Genomic DNA, 18,666 nt, shown 5'->3' with positions numbered 1-18,666 from the left:
GTTCTAATGTAAAATGTGGATGATTTATTGTTGTATTTTGGGTCATGTTTAAATGATATTAAACTGTTGTGCTTTATCTCCCACTCATAGGACACAAGGTTGCTAAGGATAAACGGCAGCCATGCCAGGCTGAGGTCGACTACTCGGAAAACTATCCAACCCAGCGGCACAGGCATTAGTTAGAGCAGTAGATATTAATAACAGGATTTAATTGTAAGAACCTGTATGCAGATACTATATCCCTAGAATTATTAAAAGTGATAGGGGGACTTATTTTACAGGTGACGTTTTCAAGAACATGCGTAAGATGATGGGTAACACTAAGATTATCCCAGACAGTCTTTTCCTTTATTTGCCCCCCTTTGAGATACTGTCCAAACAGGCAGCCTCATGTGAAAAATTGATAATGAGGTTACTGTGCAGGGTCTCACGAAGATGAATGAGAATAACCGAAATTGGAAGTGTTATTAACTAACATGTCTAATGCAACCTGTCATGATGTCAAATCTGGAAGAATTTGTTATGATCCAAATTTTTTTTTAGCTCAGGTTGTTTGACTGATCGGTGGAAAGGTCCGTATCTGACGATACAGCATCCTCAAAGGGTGGCCAGGGAAGATACGTGGATCCATTCCGCTCACTATGGGGAGGTTAACCAACCGGTGGAGATACAAGGCAGAGACAAGGCCGATAACGTGGACCTGTCGATTGCGAGCTTGTGCCGGAAGGATTAAAAAGGCGACGGTGAGATATCTGAGCTAAAGAAATGTGTAGATCAGTGCTTCAAGCAATGGAGTGGTCTGCTGTGGTCATCCTAGTTCTTTTTTTTTCCAGAGTTTTTTTTTTTTTTTGTCATGATGATGTTTGGGGATGCTCGGGGTCTGTGATGGGGGACCAATAAAGGAGATGTGAGCTGATGGCGGAGCTGATGGAGTGGAGTCAGGAGGAGGAGTGCTATACCAAATCAGGGGAGTGCCGGTCCAATTTCAGTACAGTAAATTGTTGTGAAAATGTGAATAATAATAATAAGGAAGAACTGTATTTCAATCCTGAGTTATGACGTAGTGTATAACAATGTAGCCTGAGTTTGAGTGGTCGTGCATGGATATAACGTTTGTGTTGTTTTAAGTCATCTTAGGTAATGCAGTCCCAACCCCTTCCAAGGCTCTCCTTATAGGATAGGTGCATCCCCACATCTTTCCCATGATCCCTTAAGGATCCGCGGTGTGCGTATAAGGGCAGTTTTATGTCCCTCCCGGAGACGCATTATCTGAATGGTTCAAATGACCATACTGTGTCATACCATAATAACATTGAACGGTATATTCTCATGCAGGGCTAAACAGATTCAAATAGCAGATTGTGATAGCATGTTGTTTGCTATCAAAGGGTGGACTGTCGAAGTTGAATAATTGAGTGAGACAAGTTCAGTTTAAAATTTAATCGCAGCGACGCCATCTTGCGAATGGCCGCAAGACTCCATTTTGGAAATGAGATCGCAAGGCACCATTTTGTGTGGTCAGCATTAATTCAAGTTATAACCCTGGAGCTAAGAACAGATGGCAATGTTTTTGTTAACCTACCAAGGGCAACGGGAAAAACCAGCTTTCTAAGTAGAAGTAAATAAGAAGAGACAATGGGTATTTTTACATACAAATTGGGAATCCCTGGATGCAGATAAAGTATAGTTGTGGCAATTGTAATATAATATCTACACAATTGGATTTGCCTGAATCCTAGACAAGATGGCTCCAAATCCCAGTTTGAGGTGATAATACATTTGCACTTCACACAAGAGTCTGTGAGAACAAAAGAGGTTTTGTTTTCCTTTGAACACAGCAGGTGGGGGCCTGCTGACAGAGGGCATGTAGAATTACAACCCTCAGCCATCCACACTGCTGGATGTTCACTTCGTGTATGAGAGATTATGCACTTAAATCTCACCCATTAATAACTAGCGTCCTTATATCAAACCCCGAATACCCACACACTACATATTCGCACATAAGGTTCCATAAGCATCAAAATGCATGATTCAAGTTGGTTAAGTTAGTTTAAATGCTAAGAAATAGAGGTTTTTGATATCTAAGGTATTATACATGATAAGCAAGGTATGTTTGGTCTCGTTCTGATGCGTACGCTTTTTACAGAATCCCGGTGTTATCGGTGGAGAGATCGCATCATGCAAACTCAAGTTACGGATCGCAGAACTTATAAGCAACAAAATGTTTTAGTTGATGGAATGTTACAGGAGGCGTTACCAAAAAGACCCCGGCTGTTAGAGGCAGGAAAAGTCTATTTGAAACAACCTGTTAAATGTGTCGTTACATATGCTTCTCCTCTGAGAACCAATGAGATCAGCAGGAAGTTCTCCCTTTGTCCTGTTTCAGTCTGGGGGGAATAAATACATGTGTCCAAACACTGGTTTGCCAGTTCATGCTGAATTTTGGGTGAACTGAGGATATCTAGTCAGAAGTCTATCTCTGGGTCCAGAGGCGCAGCGTATGTATAACCGTACTTGGTCTGTATTATTTCCTTTTACGCCTAAATTATGTATGTATAGATTGCGTGTAACTGACTATACTTTTACCTGAATAATACTTGTGCGTTGGAACCACAGATTCCACTCCTGTCTTTATTTGCGGTCATACTGCGTACGCAATTAGCGTTGTGTTTAGAGGTTTATAGGCAGGTTTTGTCTTAGAGGTTCTAGGCAGGTGAATCTTAGAGGTTTATAGGCAGGAATGTATTAAAAGGTTTATTTACAAATTTAACAGATCAGTGCCCTAAAGGCATTCCAGACAATGGGGGGGGGGGGGAGAGACAGTGCCCTCCTATTCTATAACAAGTTTACTGCCCAATCCCAGTAAATAAGACAGATGGGAATTAATTTCCAGAATGTAGAGCCAGTTTGGAATTTAAGGTTCACAGTGGAATAGACACGTGATATGCTTCTCTGCCACATCACAATATTTATTGCAATTGGTGAGGGACTCATCATCAGCAGGGTTTACCTGACCATAGAGGTCATCCAAGGATTGGATGTGAGCATCATGTGATCAGTTCACACCCTGGGCAAACAAAAATATATCCAAGATCAGAATGAAAATTATTTTATTGCTACTACACATCCAGTGGGCTGATAGAAAAAGATCGAACGACAGAGCAATAGGGAAGTAAAAATATAAAATAAACACTATAATTGTGCTGTCCAAATGATCATGATGTTACCAAACAGGTTTTATTTTTAATTTTTTTTAGACATAATGAAACCTACATGACAGTAATTTAATTGTACCTAGGTCATTTATTAAACTGAAGCTTGTCTAACAAAAGACACAGACACAATTTAGAAAAAAAAATGTAAAAAAGCAACAACATACGGAAGAGGGTGTGCTTGTTTAAACAAGCATTTATATGTGAGTACATTTTAATTAATTGATGTAAAAATACAAAACAAATAAAAAAGTATAATTCGCTAACAGTAATTTCCTGAGAATGTGAGTGTGTGTGTGTATATATATATATATATATATATATATTCCCCTTATTTGTAGGTTAAAGGCAGGTTTATTCTAAACATTTGGTCGTTTACTGAAATAGTTTGACTTATGAATGTTTGCAGGTCTGTCTTTTAAAACGCTTCCTCATTATTTGAATGGGAAATCAAATGAGTAACACTAGTTTTACTTTGGCCTTAAGTAAAGCCTTTTGGTCAGCATTGAAGCAAAGCATGGCACTTGTTTTTTCCCAATTGCATTCCGATCAAGGCAGTTTTCAACAGAGCGTAGAGACACCTTCCTGTTCACCAGGGTCAACAGTTCTGTAAATTCTAACTCTTTCCCATACCTCTTCAGTGCTTCACACAGATCCTGGATGTACCAGGAGCCATTCAAAGTTTCTCGGTGAGAATAGTAGCCTTAGAGAAAAAACAAAATTTAAAACACATTTAATACATACTGAATTTCAATATTTTAGTTTGATGACTAGAGCTTGCACATACACATACAATGCACAATTTTCAAAGTACATTGGTCCTTCTAACATTGGTCCTCAGGATCTTTGTCAAAATCATTGTACCCGGTATCGACAGGCTGTCAAGTATTTGTTGCTCCAGCAGTCAATACTCACCTTCGTAGATCCATTTCTCAACCTTAGCATTCCAGCTACCTGCTAAAAAGTATTTACAAACGGCAGATTTCCTCCATTTCGAATCTATGCTCTTGACCTACAGTGCTTGCTGCCCTTTCCCTCTCTAAACAGTCTTTGCCCTTGACTTCACCACCCACTTCTCATCTAGAATAGAATCCATATGTCAGGACATCACAACTCACCAGACTCTCATCAGCATATTCTCTTCTTTCCAAGCATGCCTTTCTCAATCTTACCAATTAATTTACCTACACTGATTTCCTTCTCAGTATATGGAGATGGTTATGGCCCTAATCCAGTCTTCGCCCCCTTCCACCAACTCCCTATATCCTATGCCCTCCCGCCACCTCCGCTCCCTGTCTCCCATTGCAAGTTCCCAACATTTTTATCTTTCCCTCTTGTCTATCACTGACCACTCTGCATTCAAGCATGCCCTTCTGTCCTCCATTCTTAAAAAAAAAAAAAAACACACTCTTGACGCTGACTCTCTCTAATTACCGCCCAATCTGTCTCCTCCCCTTTGCATACTGAGCGGATTCTCTACGACTGTCTTACCACCATTCTTTTCTCCCACTTCCAGCTTGACCCATTTCATTCTGGCTTTTGTCCTCTCCACTCCACAGAAACTGCCATCACTAAAAAGTCAGCAATGACCTCCTTGCTGCCAAATCAAAAGGCCACTACTCTCTGCTCTTTCTCCTTGACCTCTTTGATGTTTTGACACAATGGACTACCTTTTCCTCCTGGAAATGCTTCAATCCCTCGGTCTGCATGATGCTCTTCTCTCCTGGCTGTCCTGCTACCTCTCTGATTGTTCCTTCTCTGTCTCTTCTCATGATTCCACTTCTCCCCCACATCCACTACCAGTAGGTGTCCCCCAAGGATCTGTTCTTGGATATCTTTTATTCTACCCTTTTATACATCCTATTTAGGCGAGCTAATTGGCTCTTTTGGCCTTCAATATAATTTCTATGCTGAAGACACTCAGATCTACCTCACCTCCCCTGACATTTCTCCCTCTCTCCTTGCACATCTCCAGTAGTTTCTCTATTTCCTCCTGAATGTCCCGCTTAACATATCTAAGACAGGGCTGATAATCTTCCCAAACCATGAATAACATCTCCTCCCTCAATTTCATTATCTACTGACAGCATCACCAGCTCTTCTAGCCCACAAGTGTGCTGTCTTCGCGATATACTTGACTCCTCCCCCTCTTTAAACCACACATTAAGTGCTTTTCACAGTTCTGCTGTTTCCATCTCAGAAATATTTCCAGGATCAGATCCTTTCTCATCCTGGAGGCAACTAAGACTTCAACAACACACTGGTTATCTCTAGATTGCATTACTGCTACCTCATCTTATCTGGCTTTCCTGTCTCCACCTATCTCCACTCCAATCTGTCCTCAATGCTTCTGCCTGGATTATCTTTCTCTCCAAAAGGTACCATGTCTGTCTCCCCTCTCCTACAAGCCTTACACTAGCTCCCCTTTCCCTTCAGAGTTCAATTCAAACTCTTCACACTCACTTACAGAGCCCTCCCACAATCCTTTCTATTTACATCTCTGATCTCCACTCCCTTCACAATCCCACCTGACTACCACTCCACAAATGAATGCCACCTCTCGTCCCAACTGATTATTTCCTCCCACTCCTGCCTCCAAAATGTTGCCCTTGCTGCTCCCTACCACTGGAACTCTCTCCCTCTCCCTATTAGACTCCTTTACCTCTCTAGAAAACTTCAAATGGGCTCTCATGACTCACTACTCACTTTAAAGTCTTCCAGCTCTCATCCTAACCCACTGCTCAATGCCTTTTGACTAAGATCAAGTGTAGATGCCTATGTACGCTGAGGGGCTTAAACACGCCTCCAGTTGGTGATGGACTGTCACTTGATCCTCTGGCCAAAAGGCCGGCTGCTTGAAGCCTGAGATGCTATGAGCATCTGGTGCTGTCTGAGCCAGGGGTTCCTGAAAATGCACCGGCGAAAGTCTGAACACATTTGCACTAGTATGGCACTTCGCACCTTTGCCCTAGCCTTCTGGTATAGGCAAGAATAATTTTTTATATTTTCAGCCAAAATGCTGGGGTCTATTTATTTATGTATTGATTTTTTATTTTTTTGCACCCTTTCACCACACATTTTAATTTTTTTTGTGTGGGTGTTTCACATTTGTGGGTGTTTGAGCAAGACCCTTATGGACAGCCCTCCCCAAGTTCCTGAGTCTCTCTCCTTTTGGGGAGAGCTGAAAAGTCTGTTCTCCAGGGGAAAGCTTCAACCACCCCTGGGGAGAAAGGGGTGACCCCAAGCCTTGCAGCAGCCCTTGCCCTCTAAAGGGCCTTTTGGCTCTGGGCGTCAGGGATGTCTATCTGTATGCCCCTCCCCTTTGGATTGTAAGATCTTACGCACAGGGCCCTCTTCCCTCATGTGCTTTTTCTGTCCCTCACTATCATCTCCTCCCCACTTCCAAAACTGGCACCAAACCTTGGTTCACCTGCACTGTGGCTTATGTGGGTATAATGACCACTAATGAAGCAAAGTTTAGAAACTTTGTCCATGTTCTGAAATGTTTTGTACTGTCACAATTTTCTTATTTTGTTCTTAATGTTTCTGTACTCTGTAAGGAGCTGCGGACCCCTTGTGGCACCATATAAATAAAAGATAATAATACTCAGTTTGTGGATGTCGCCATCTCCTCCTTCATTGGAGACTATCAAAATGGAATTATTAGATATAGATGACTAGAATAACTCAATGATTGTGGTTAAGAAATTGTACAAGAAATAGGTTGTCTCCTCCATAGAGTCGCTAGGACAGTGTTCCAAACTTCGGACCTCAAGACACACCAACAGTCCAGGCTATCCTTGAAACCTGGACTGTTAGTGTGTCTCGAGGACCATGGTTGGGAACCCCTGCTAAGAGATGCAGCACAATACAACATTTTTAAAGTATTTGAATCCACTGAGTGGTTTCTTACGGCAATTGTGAAGTCTATAGCTTACTGCGTGTCTAGCTGTGGTATTGGCACTGTTCCTACAATATGCTGTTTTCCTACCTTGTAACTACCCTCTACATTCCTACTCTGTGTCCATGCACCCACTTCTCTCCCCTATTTACTCCTAAATTTCCCACATCATTGGTCCTTAATCCCTGGGTGCTCCAAGTTTGGAATTTATTGGCAGGATTTTGAGACACCATTGGTAGCAGGTAATCTTTATTTCTGTTTTGTTTGAGGTTTTTTTTCAAATATTCTTTGATTTATATGGGCACATAGCCTTCATTTTTTTCACATACTGTTGATCTACATTGTAAATATCATATTTTTTGGGTTTATTTGTGCTTGTTTTGAAAATTAATTAAAAAGAAATATTTAAAAAAAAAAAAAAATACACTGGTCCATTTTATTCAAGAAACCCCTAGATGTAACTACCTTTAAACAAGTTATTAGAAACATCTGTAATTTGACTGTATGTTGCAGCTTCAGAATTTGAGAAAAGCCACGTTTATGTAAGATACACCTCTGTTATCTCAACATTCAGTTTTGCAGCTCAATGAATATTCATCTGTCTCTACAATGTGTCTAATACAAATTAAGGCTCCCATACCCAAATATTACGAAATACAGATTTTTTTTTAGCATAACTAAGATACTGACACGTTTGCTTTATGATGGTACAATGTACACAAGCTTTGTTTGATGCACAAAATTATTCAAAAATATTGCATATAATTATTTTCAAGGTGTATATAAAACATAAATGCATTCTGTGTTTAGATTTGGGTGCCATTCCCAAGATATTTCATTATGGTATGCAAATATTCCAAAATATAGAAAAATCTCTTATTCAAAATACTTCAGGTCCCAAGAGTTTTGGATATGGAAGACCCAACCTGTAGTCAATTTAGGAGAAAAGGAACACTATAATAGAAGCATCAGTACCTTCTGCAACAGAGTAGCAGATGATGAAATCAGCACCAGCAGGAAGAGTATAGACAGATGCTGCATCCACCTCAATAGTATTAATTTCAGGAGTATCCACTGTACTGTCAATAGCATCAGTAGCTACGACTGGTTCATCATGCTGAAGGCCACGGCATGCCTGCAGTACATTGATATAACATTGTTACTCAACGACCTAAAAAATGGCATTGCATATAAAAAAAAAATGTTTTCCTTACATATGATACATTATAGTAGGTAATGGATATAAATAGCCACTTTTTCCATATTATTTGTAACAGTGCTAACATTCTGCAGCTGTACATTATAGGGGTTTCGGGTCTATTAATTTAATGTGAACAATGTAGTTACTGAACTTAACTATTACAGATGTTGGGCTTAATTCTGAGGGGCATGCCAAAAGCCGCGGTGACCAATTATGCTATCTTATGCTAATGTGAGAATCTGTAACAGCTTTATGCGTATAGTCGCACCGCCCATGGTTTTTCAATCCGCAGCTGTCATCATTAGTATCGGCACTTATACCTTTCCTATTCTGGGTGCAAAAAAATCAAATGCCCATTTCACACCAGAGAGAACTGGCCAAGCACGGAGGCTCCTTCAAGGTAAATATGCAGGAGTATGCATAGAACAGCGCAGTTAGTTAAAAATGGTAGATGCGTCCACTTTTGTACTTGTGTGCAGCTCACTATCAGGCCTGTTGAGTGCAATAGATGATGAATTATATTTCAGGCCTTTGGAAAATATAAAACAAAAAATGTAGTATAATTCAATTTGTCTTAAAAAAAAAAAAGGGAAAGAATACTATACTTTATTGGGGATGTAGTTAATATGCCGGGGGACAGGATGCCGGCCACCGATATACTGACTACGCAATCCCGCCGCCCGGCAAAATTCCGACACCGATATCCCAAAGGGTATCAGGATACCGGCATCAGCATCCCGACCGCCGGAATCCCGAAATGAAGGGCTGGGTATAAGCTTTAGCCCAAAGATGGGGGGGTTAGGTTTAGGGACCCCCGGGGGACAGTTAGGGTTAGGTACCCCCAGGGGAGGATTAGGATAAGGCTGCGAGGAGGGTTAGGAACCACCAGGGGGTGGTTGTGGTTAGGCACCCCTCCTGGGAGGTTTGGTTTAGGGTGCGAAAAGGGGGGGGGTTAGGGTTAGGCACCACCGGGGGGAGGTTAGGGTTAGGCACCCCCCCAGGGAAATTGGGGTTAGGCACCACTAAGGGAGTGTTAGGGGGAGGACAGGGGGAGGGTTAGGCTACGGGGAGGGAGGGTTACGATTAGGCACTATCGGGGGCAGGTTAGGGTTAGGCACCCTCCGAGGAGGTTAGGGTTTGGAGGAGGACAGGTGGAGGGTTAGGCTACGGGGAAGGGTGTTACGGTTAGATACCATGGGGGGAGGTTGAGGGTAGGTACCCCCCGGGGAGAGTTAGGGTGCAGGAAGGGGGGGTTAGGCACCACTAAGGGAGGGTTAGGGTGGGGAGAGGGGAGAAATAGGGTACTTACCTGCCCCTGTCGGGATGTTCACTCATCAGGCTTCCGGCGTCTGGATTTCATACCCATTCCCTTTATTGTATTTAATAGTTGAATTGGGCACCCACCTATGAAATATATTTACTACTAAAAGCTCTGCCAATTAACAAATGAAATGTTTTTTTTGTACATGGTTAGTTTTAAAAATCAAGGGCTATATGAGAAATCATGTCAACGCTAATAATGTTTTAGGAATTATTACCTGAATTATGAAAATCTTAGGTTTTCCCACTAAGCTCTGGCACTTGTCTCCTTTTAATAAGCAGGTCAGTCGTTGGATATCAATTTTAGCATCAAAAGCATAAACATGATTATCTTCTCCATGGCTCAGAAACACACAGAGGAAGCAATCGGCATCACTGTGATCACTCATTGAAGCTGGGTGGAAGAGAATTAAGCAATCAAAGACATGTTAAGACATTATTCTTTCTGTATTATTGTAGAATGGGACAAATAAGTGAAACTGGAGGGCACTGTTATTCAATAACACTAGAAAACTAGATAAAAAGTGTTTAAATAAAAAAAAAAAACGACCATAAATGGTCTGTGAGCGGCTATCTGCTACTAAATTCTGTGTTTATTTTTGTGAATGATTTTCAAATATGATATAAAAATGTATCGGTTTATATATTTTTAATACATGTTTGTTACTTCTGTCTTTTTAGGTGGGCCCTTTTTTATGCAAGCCTTCTCATATAGCAACTATAGATTACTAAGGCCCTGGAGGAGGCTATCCATATCTAACAACTCCTCTTTGGTGGCTTCCCTCACTAAGGGCCTGATTCAGAGGTGGAAACTAATTCAGGTGCGGCTGTGATTTCTTTCAGTTTCCCTGCTGCGATAATGTGCAAACGCTAGTCTCAGCCTTCCTCTTCTGTAATTGCAAGCGCTGGAAATTGCAAGCCTTGAGACGCCCACTTTCAATGTCCGTGGACAGTGGAAATCCACCGTTAAACACTCCACCATGTCAATGACCATAGACACTTATGACGCCCTCTGGCTGGCGCAGTGTTCCTTCTGAACTCACTCTAAATATAGCCTCTATAGCTGCAGCCGCATTCACTGACACGCGCTAGACACTGACATAACACGCCCATGAGACGGCTCTTTTTGCATTCACTTCAGATCACCTGCCAGCAACGCCCAGGGCTGTCCGCCACCAGTTCTATTACAAGGTACTCCATTCACAACAGTGGTCTCAGTGGTACGCATGCACCATTGGGTTGAACTTTTTGTACATGCACAGTGGCAAAAAAACACTCAACTGTGTAAATTTCGACACTGCGTTCACCTCTGAATCAGGCCCTAAGCAAAAGGTACATAGAGTCAGGCAATCTTTTCTCCTCATCTTATCCCTCTGACGGGATAATATAGAGTGAGGAGTGGGTTTTTGCACCTGGGTTTCTCTTCAGTCACTTTGGTTTTGTGATCGAAGTCTATTTTGCAGGTCCATCTTTTAGCTTTTCAGTATGAACTACCTCTTTTCTCTCTACCCCATATCTTAGGGCTCTAAAGCTGGGTACACACTAAATGACTTGCAAACGATACAATGTCATTAATGATTTCCCCAAAACTCCTTTATTAACAATATAGTGCATACACACTGTACAATTTTACCAATGACCAAATTAGTTAGTTCATCGTTAACGATTTACAAATCGTTAGATTGTTAACGATATATCATTTTCTGTCCAAAACACCTGACGACCATCTTAAAGATTTCTTTAAAATGTAAATAGGGGGCTGTACTATGACACAGATGCATGCACAGATTTATTTATTATTATTTATTACCAGTTATTTATATAATGCACACATATTCTGCAGCGCTTTACAGATCAGTGAGAAGTCCCCACCCATACATTTTTCTCTACTGGTCTTCCTGGAGAGAAAGCAAAGTGTTGTTCCTTAAGGGAAACCATATGGTCCTTGATATTTGCAGGGACAGTTCATGCCAGTCTCATAAGAGGGGGATAATACTCAAATCTTAGTTTGAAACCCTCAAATCTGTATTTTGGTAAGTAGAAGTACAATTATATATTTTTATCTAAAAATTAGGTTATTTAGGACACTCATTTTGTGATAAGTATTGAAACAAAAATTGTGAACATTTCTAAAACAAATCGTAATAATAATGTTTATTTATATAATGATTTTCTACAAAAAGACTCAAAACAGTTTTGTAGAGAAAAACACATTAGCAATGAGGCAGACATTTCCGGCATACTACAATGCTTACAGTTGGTGAATGCAAAATATGATGCTCAAGATACCCGCAGACTCATCAGTTCCACTTATAGGGGGCGATTCAGGCATTGGACGGATTACATTGTAGCAACTGCAACAGCAGTAATACGGTAATGCAGCAGGAGGCGTCCTGCCTCCTGCATGCATTACCGATCTGAGCTGCGTCAGTGGATGCAGAATCGGATCATCTGCGTGATCCACTGCCGGCTGAGTGAATATGGGGTCATTCAAGCCAGCGATCGCACATTGCTCAAAACAGGCCAGGAAATCTGCGTCCACGGATAGTTCAACCTACCCAAGACTGACATATATACAAGTCTGTAAGAGTCAAATGTTGTGGCACTAACAAAGCATGGTTTCCTTACACTGGCCACTTACCCATTTGGAAGATAGACCTGTAACCTGGTGATGGATTCTTTAGGAACAGCAAGTACACAGGTAAAATGGGTACAGTACATCATCCCCTTTACTAGTATGTATAAAGAGCTACCAATTAAATTTAGAAAAGATTGAGCATGTAAATTGTTTTATTAACCACACTAAATGTAATATGATTTAGTGGTCATGCACTATATTTATACAGCCAGCAGCTCCAAAAGAAAGGATGTCTACTGTATTTATTTCACCCCATAACTGAGTGGAGTGTTAAAGGTCAAACACAAAAGAGAAAAGCGGTATCCTGCCACATACAGTAAGCCATATGCGTACAATGAAAAGGAATTGGACTTTTTAATTACTTTTATATATGAATTCCAATTCTGTCTTGGAAAGTACTATATATATTATAAGGGCAGCAGAGAAGAGCTGCCAAAGAAAGAAGATGCCGGGGAAGTCCTGGATGGGCGGCACACTCCAGGTAAAGACGACCATGGAAGTCCTGGAGGAGATAGCAGCCATGTAAAAGACCTTAAAGGCTCACTGATCCATCCATTCCTTCTGTGTCTTATTGATTTTTGTTTCAGATGCAAACCACACGGATCACACTGATCCGTGCATGCATCCCTGAATCGTTTATTTTACACAGATGCCTGCATCACAAATCTCACTGATCCGTGTATGAAGACAGCTATATTTAGATCTTGCACAATAGTTCTTCAGTCAAATTGTGCTGTTTAAGCATCATATCGTGTCCTGGAGTGCCGGGGAGTGTTCAAGGGAAATCATTCACGATATTGCATCGTGAGCACATCATTCCATGTATAGGGGCCTTAAGAAGCAGTTCAGGGCTGGGACCATCAGCACCAGTGAGCCTGTCTCCCGCTTCTGAACCTGTGCACTGCCCCAGTGCTGCCACTGCTCCGTACCCCCGCTGCTGCCCCTGTGCACTGCCCCGCATGCCTGCAGCCTGACCCCTTAACCGGCTCTCCCTCTGCACCCCCAAAACACCTCTTGTGTGCTGTCTTCTCCACCACCAGCGCTAGTGTACCATTTTGTTGCCCTTCTCCCCTGCAGGTGGCCCGGTTTGATGCTCCCGTCCCTGATGGTTAGTAAATTATAAAAAAGCAATGAAATTCCATAGACAAAAAAACTTACGGTTTCACATGTCCCATTAAGGCTTCTTAGACATGATCTAAAATTTCACAAAACCTACTGCATCTGCACCACTGTTTTCCACCCATCTGCATCACTTTGGCTCCCCCCCATCTGTGCTGCTTAATCTCCCCCCTTCTCCACGCCTTTCTGTCTCCCCCATCCACCCCACTCTTATCCAATCTGAGCAGCTCTATCTTCTGCTCAGACCTCAGTTGTATAGACTGCATGTGTGTATTCCAATGAGCACACAATTCTGTGAATTAGCAGCTCCACCATTTTGTGAGTGACAGCAATCTCACTGTGAGAATGCTGAATCTGCAGTTAACCACAGGGTGTGATGGCATACCATATCTGTATTGCTCAAGGAACACGTCCATTAAGGCGTCAGCCTTAATTATTGGAATTTCATTGCTTTTTTAAGTTTCAGTAGGTTTTGTGAAATTTCAGTTCATGTCTAAGAAGCCTTAATGGGACATGTGAAACCGTAAGTTTTTTTTGTCTATGGAATATATATATAATATATGTGATGAAAAAGGAGATATCACCAGCTTACCATCATGGATTTTGTCAAGTACTTCCACCGCTTTGAGGTTATCATAGCTCTTAACTTCAAAACCAAGCTCAGTTAACCTGAGGTGAAATAAACAATATGTGCATTTGAACATTATTGTTAAAATTGCCTTGGAAATTTAATTTATGACAATATTAAGGGCAAATTGATGCTCATGTAACCCAAATTATAATAATAATAATACAATGGTAATTGTTGGTTAATTCCCCCCCCCATCCCCCAAAACTTATCTGATTGAAATCAATGGTGCTCCAATTGGATATTATTATTAATACAGTATTGCTTTAAATTACTTTATATCACTCAGGTGTCACTGGTGTTGTGTCCACTTTCTGTCAGTTAATGTTAGAACAACACCATTTTGGCAAAACCTATTGAACTCAGATATTCCAGAAACTCTTACTAGAGCTACTACAGGTATAATGAAATAACTATCTGCAGTAAGAATATTGAACATTATAATGCTCTTAAGTGCATTTAGTCTCACTTTAAATTCTTGATTAAGATAAACTGTAACTGAAAAAAAAAACTTTAAAAACTTTGCTCTTCCATAAAAACGTTTATTGCTCAAATCCATTGTTGTCAGTAGGACTAAAATCACATATCACTAAAACTGCCCATTACACCTGGCACTAGGTGTAAGGGATCATTTTAGAATTCTGCTAGTCTCTTGTTCACCTTTTTATGTAGCAGAAGCTTTATAATTAAATAACACAATACCTGATTTCTTCCTTAAATGATTAATATATATATATATACTTTTTAGTTTTGGGTGGAGATAAAGTAAAATAAAAAGGTTTGCTTACGTAGTAAGTTCCCGAGTCCTACACTGCATCCCACTCTTGTATCTGCTGGACAAAAATCTGGAACTGAGCCAGGCAGCCAATGTGCCTGAAAAAGGACTGCTACATACTTCTAACTTTGGCAGTCATTTCTATGGATACATAACATCACTTATCTAGCTTCAAAGTGTGTAGCAAACAGTGGCAGAAACGATATGAGCCCAGCTTTAGAGTTTCCAGGTTATTGTTGCCAACCAACAGCTACGGTAGTGATGGACAAAATAAAGGCATAAATAAATCCAACAACTCTATAAGCAGTCTCACTGGGATAGCTAACATGTAACTTTAAGTCAATAAGTACAAAATTACATTGTTACATGACAGGATTATTTTCTACACTGCTCAAAAGTTATAAATCTTTACAAGTCAGACACTAAAAGCAAATGTCTGGATTGTTGCTATGATGAGGGTTTAAGTAAAGTTGTTTTTTTAAAGAAAAAAATTTAATATATATTTCATTCTGTACGTACCTTGCGTGGAGGGTGTGTTTGTCAGCATTAGTACCACGTCTCTCAGGCAGTGTTAATTGCCAATAGAACCATTCATGGTTAAATATCAGAGCCAAACCACGTCGTCCATTTTTCATGTTATATTCTGCAGCTGGATCCAGTGCTTGGGACCTTAAATTATTTAAAAAATCATTATAATTAGTTACCTCTAATGGAAACACAACGGGTCTGATTCTGAGTCGGAAGCCTACAGTACTTACTTCCTTTAGCTGGGAACACACGGTACGATGTGTACCCAGCAATGCGATCCACGATCCGACGGTCGACATATCAGGCGGTCCCCACACACGGGAGCGATCTGGTGCCCAACCGCCCGATATGCTGGCACTCCCATAGACCTGCATGGGATCGTTCCTCGCTTCTCCAGATCTCTTGTGCATGCAGAAAGATCTGGAGGAGCGACGGTCGACCACACGGGAGCACACAGCGAACGTTATCATTACACACACAGAACGATATAGCTGCGATATCGTTCCAATCCGTTCGATCAGCCATTATATTGCTCCCTGTGTGGGGGCTTTTATTCTAATCTGCCCATGTATGTCATATACCCGTGTGTATGCTTGTGGAAGTCCATCGCACCCACTGTTTTTACTGTATGCTGTTGTCAATAGTATCAGGACTTGCACCCACTCCACACTGGGTGCAAAAGATCCGTCAGAAACAAGTGTCTCATCTGCATTTGTGAACTACAAACAAGTACGGAAGTTACACGCCCACTATACTCCAACCAGACAGATCTGTTCTGTGCATCCACATGGTCAGCACCCAGTTGCCATCCAGAAATGCCCATTTCGCTGAAAGACTGCTCCATTAATGGATGGCTCAATCCATCTGCACTTGCAAACTCTGGGGGTCATTCAGACCCACTCGCAAGCGGCAGTACGCTCGCAAGTGAGTCGATGTTCCCCACTGCGCATGCGCACAACGGAGGGAGCTCCGTCGTGCGCATGCGCGAGACCCGGACTGCGACAGCCAAGCTGTCGCTCCGGGTCTCGCACCAAAGGGGGCGTGCTGTCGATGGTGAGTGACAGCACGCCCCCTTTGGTGGGCGTGCCTGCCAGACGGAGGCGTTCCCATGGGAACGCCTACCGTCTGAAGCCGGCCCCACTGACATCACTAGTGATGTCAGTGGGAGTGATTTTGGCTCTGATAGAGCCAAAATCACTCCAGAACTTGTGGCTGGGAAATCCTACCGCAGGGTTTCCGTCGCAAGTCCGATGGTCGCAATGGTCAAGACCATCGCGACCATCTTTTTGGACGCTCGTATATGCTGTGGGTGGTCACCCACAGCTATACGAGCGTCCAGGAGGACGCTCCATTTTAATGGTGGAGGGCCCTGATTCAGAGCGAGCGCTCTGGTCAGAGCGTCCGGCTCTGAATCAGGCCCTCTGTCCATATGCAGTCTCTGATTCATTTTTAAGACATGTGCACAATACGCAGGTATCTGCAAGATCTGTAAGCATTTCCACTTGTATCAGGCTCAGAATCAGGCACAATTCACAGGCTACAGAGTTGAAAGCAAAGCAACAATAAAAAAGAAGCAATTTTGCACCTGGACAAACTGTGTTGCAATGTTTGGGTTGAAAAAAAATATATATCTTTTTTTGGGCTGCTTTTACATGTAGTCCACAAATAATGGACAAGTTTATTTTTATGCTTATGCTGCGCACAAGGAAGGGAGTGCCTGGTTAGTGGCACACCTCACACACAGGCCCAGCTCTGCTGTCAGATGGATTTCCCGTGTGTAAATATAGGACTTATTTACTTCACTCCACATCGTTGACCGTACTTATACCATTTAAGGTGATCTTGTGAATTTGAAAGGGGGTACCCTAAGTCGGAATTCTACTCCAGAATCCTGATGGTAAGTATTGGGGTTAGGTTTAGAGTTAGTGGATATGCTTAGGCACTAAGGGGAGGGTCAGGGTTAGGCTGTGGGGGGAGGGGAGGGGGATGGGGGGAGCATTAGGATACTTACCTAATTCTGTTGGTATTCTGACTGTCGGGATGAGACAGTCGCTATTCTGACCACTGGCATCCAGACCACAGGGATCTCATACCGATCCCTTTGAAAGAGTAGAAGATTTGATGTGGCAAAGCCTCTGTAGTATTTCCATCATATTGAATTTCTGTACGATGATGTGAACCTCAGCAAAGCAACATTCCGGTCCGGAGTAAATAGTACCTTGGGCAGTTGCTGGTATATAATTCTATTAGCATGTCTGCAGTGCTCATATCACTTTGGGTGTTTATTCATGTTTTATTAACGTCTATGATTATTAGTTGATCACCATTTTTTTTCATTGCATGAGAGCACCAAAGGGAATATACCTCAGAATTATACTATTTTAGATTTTTTTATATTTCTCCTCCATGGTCCGAGTATTAACATCCATCCATTGCTGATATGAGGATTAAAGACCAAGGAGGAAAGTTGTGACAACACAGAATACACACAGATTGTTGTGTTTGACTTTATGTGACCGGTTACAGTAAAGACGCCTATTTCTTATACACTTGTTGAAATTTTATTTTGTTGTCCCTTGGAATATAATAATCACCGTTGTAGACTTTTTGGAGGAGTGTAATGAAATTTGTTGGACACTTTTTAAAGTGACTTTTTAAGTATTGACATTTGGACATTAACTATTTAAAAAACTTGTTCCATTTTTACACCTCTAGTATATATACTTACACTGTAATTTATCTCTCTGTACATTTTAAATCTATCCACCTGCCTTGCATTATGGTTTTGGCTAGGTGCAAATTTGCTACTTTTTTCTGCTTTGCAGGGTAGGAAGAGGGTATACATTATTAACCATGTATCCTTGTGAAATTCATAAATTTTAAATATATTTTTTGCATTTTGGAGCAGTTATACTGTAGTCTATAAGGATGTAAAGCAGTGCTTCCCCAGTAGCGAAACAGTGGTCAGTAACACCCGCTGTGGTAAACAGCACCCCTGCCCTGAAAAAATATGAGATATGGTAAGAACTTACCCTTGTTATCTCTATTTCTACGAAGTCCATAGGGTTCCACAGGATACCTTGGGGTATAGGTGATGACGTCAGGCATCGGGCACCATAGAGTTAAAGCTTTCAGCCTCCCACGATGCACTAGGGTCCCCCTCCTATACCCTGCCCCCGAGCCAAGGCATCTCAGTTACGTACCAAGCCATAGGCCGGAGGAGGAGAAGGAAGAGAGAGAAAAAAAGATCTGGACACACACAAGAATCACATTCTCACCAGAGGGAGACGGAAAAAACGGTGACCAGAGTAAAGCCCATCTGCAACACAGGTGCGACAGGG

The 18,666-nt window shown here is 41.7% G+C and overlaps 1 protein-coding gene across 1 annotated transcript in view; it reads right to left on the bottom strand.

The window, feature by feature from the left end:
* Positions 1–3,096: 3,096 nt before the first annotated feature.
* The window catches only part of CASP6 (caspase 6), a 31,637-nt gene continuing 16,067 nt past the window's right edge, over positions 3,097–18,666 (bottom strand). The window contains exons 4-8 of the mRNA XM_088456397.1: positions 15,317–15,466; positions 13,987–14,063; positions 9,856–10,031; positions 8,092–8,251; positions 3,097–3,918 (exon numbers count right to left, since the gene is read on the bottom strand). Of these exons, the coding sequence (XP_088312523.1) occupies positions 3,686–3,918; positions 8,092–8,251; positions 9,856–10,031; positions 13,987–14,063; positions 15,317–15,466 (796 nt within the window). The 3' untranslated portion in view covers positions 3,097–3,685. The remainder of the gene's footprint in view (positions 3,919–8,091; positions 8,252–9,855; positions 10,032–13,986; positions 14,064–15,316; positions 15,467–18,666) is intronic.

The sequence above is a fragment of the Taudactylus pleione genome, unplaced genomic scaffold, assembly GCF_031769625.1.
Source record: "Taudactylus pleione unplaced genomic scaffold, aTauple2 ptg000703l, whole genome shotgun sequence".
Taxonomy (NCBI): domain Eukaryota; kingdom Metazoa; phylum Chordata; class Amphibia; order Anura; family Myobatrachidae; genus Taudactylus; species Taudactylus pleione.
The sequence above is the reverse complement of the archived record's forward strand: the minus strand, read 5'-3'. Positions and strand labels throughout refer to the sequence as shown.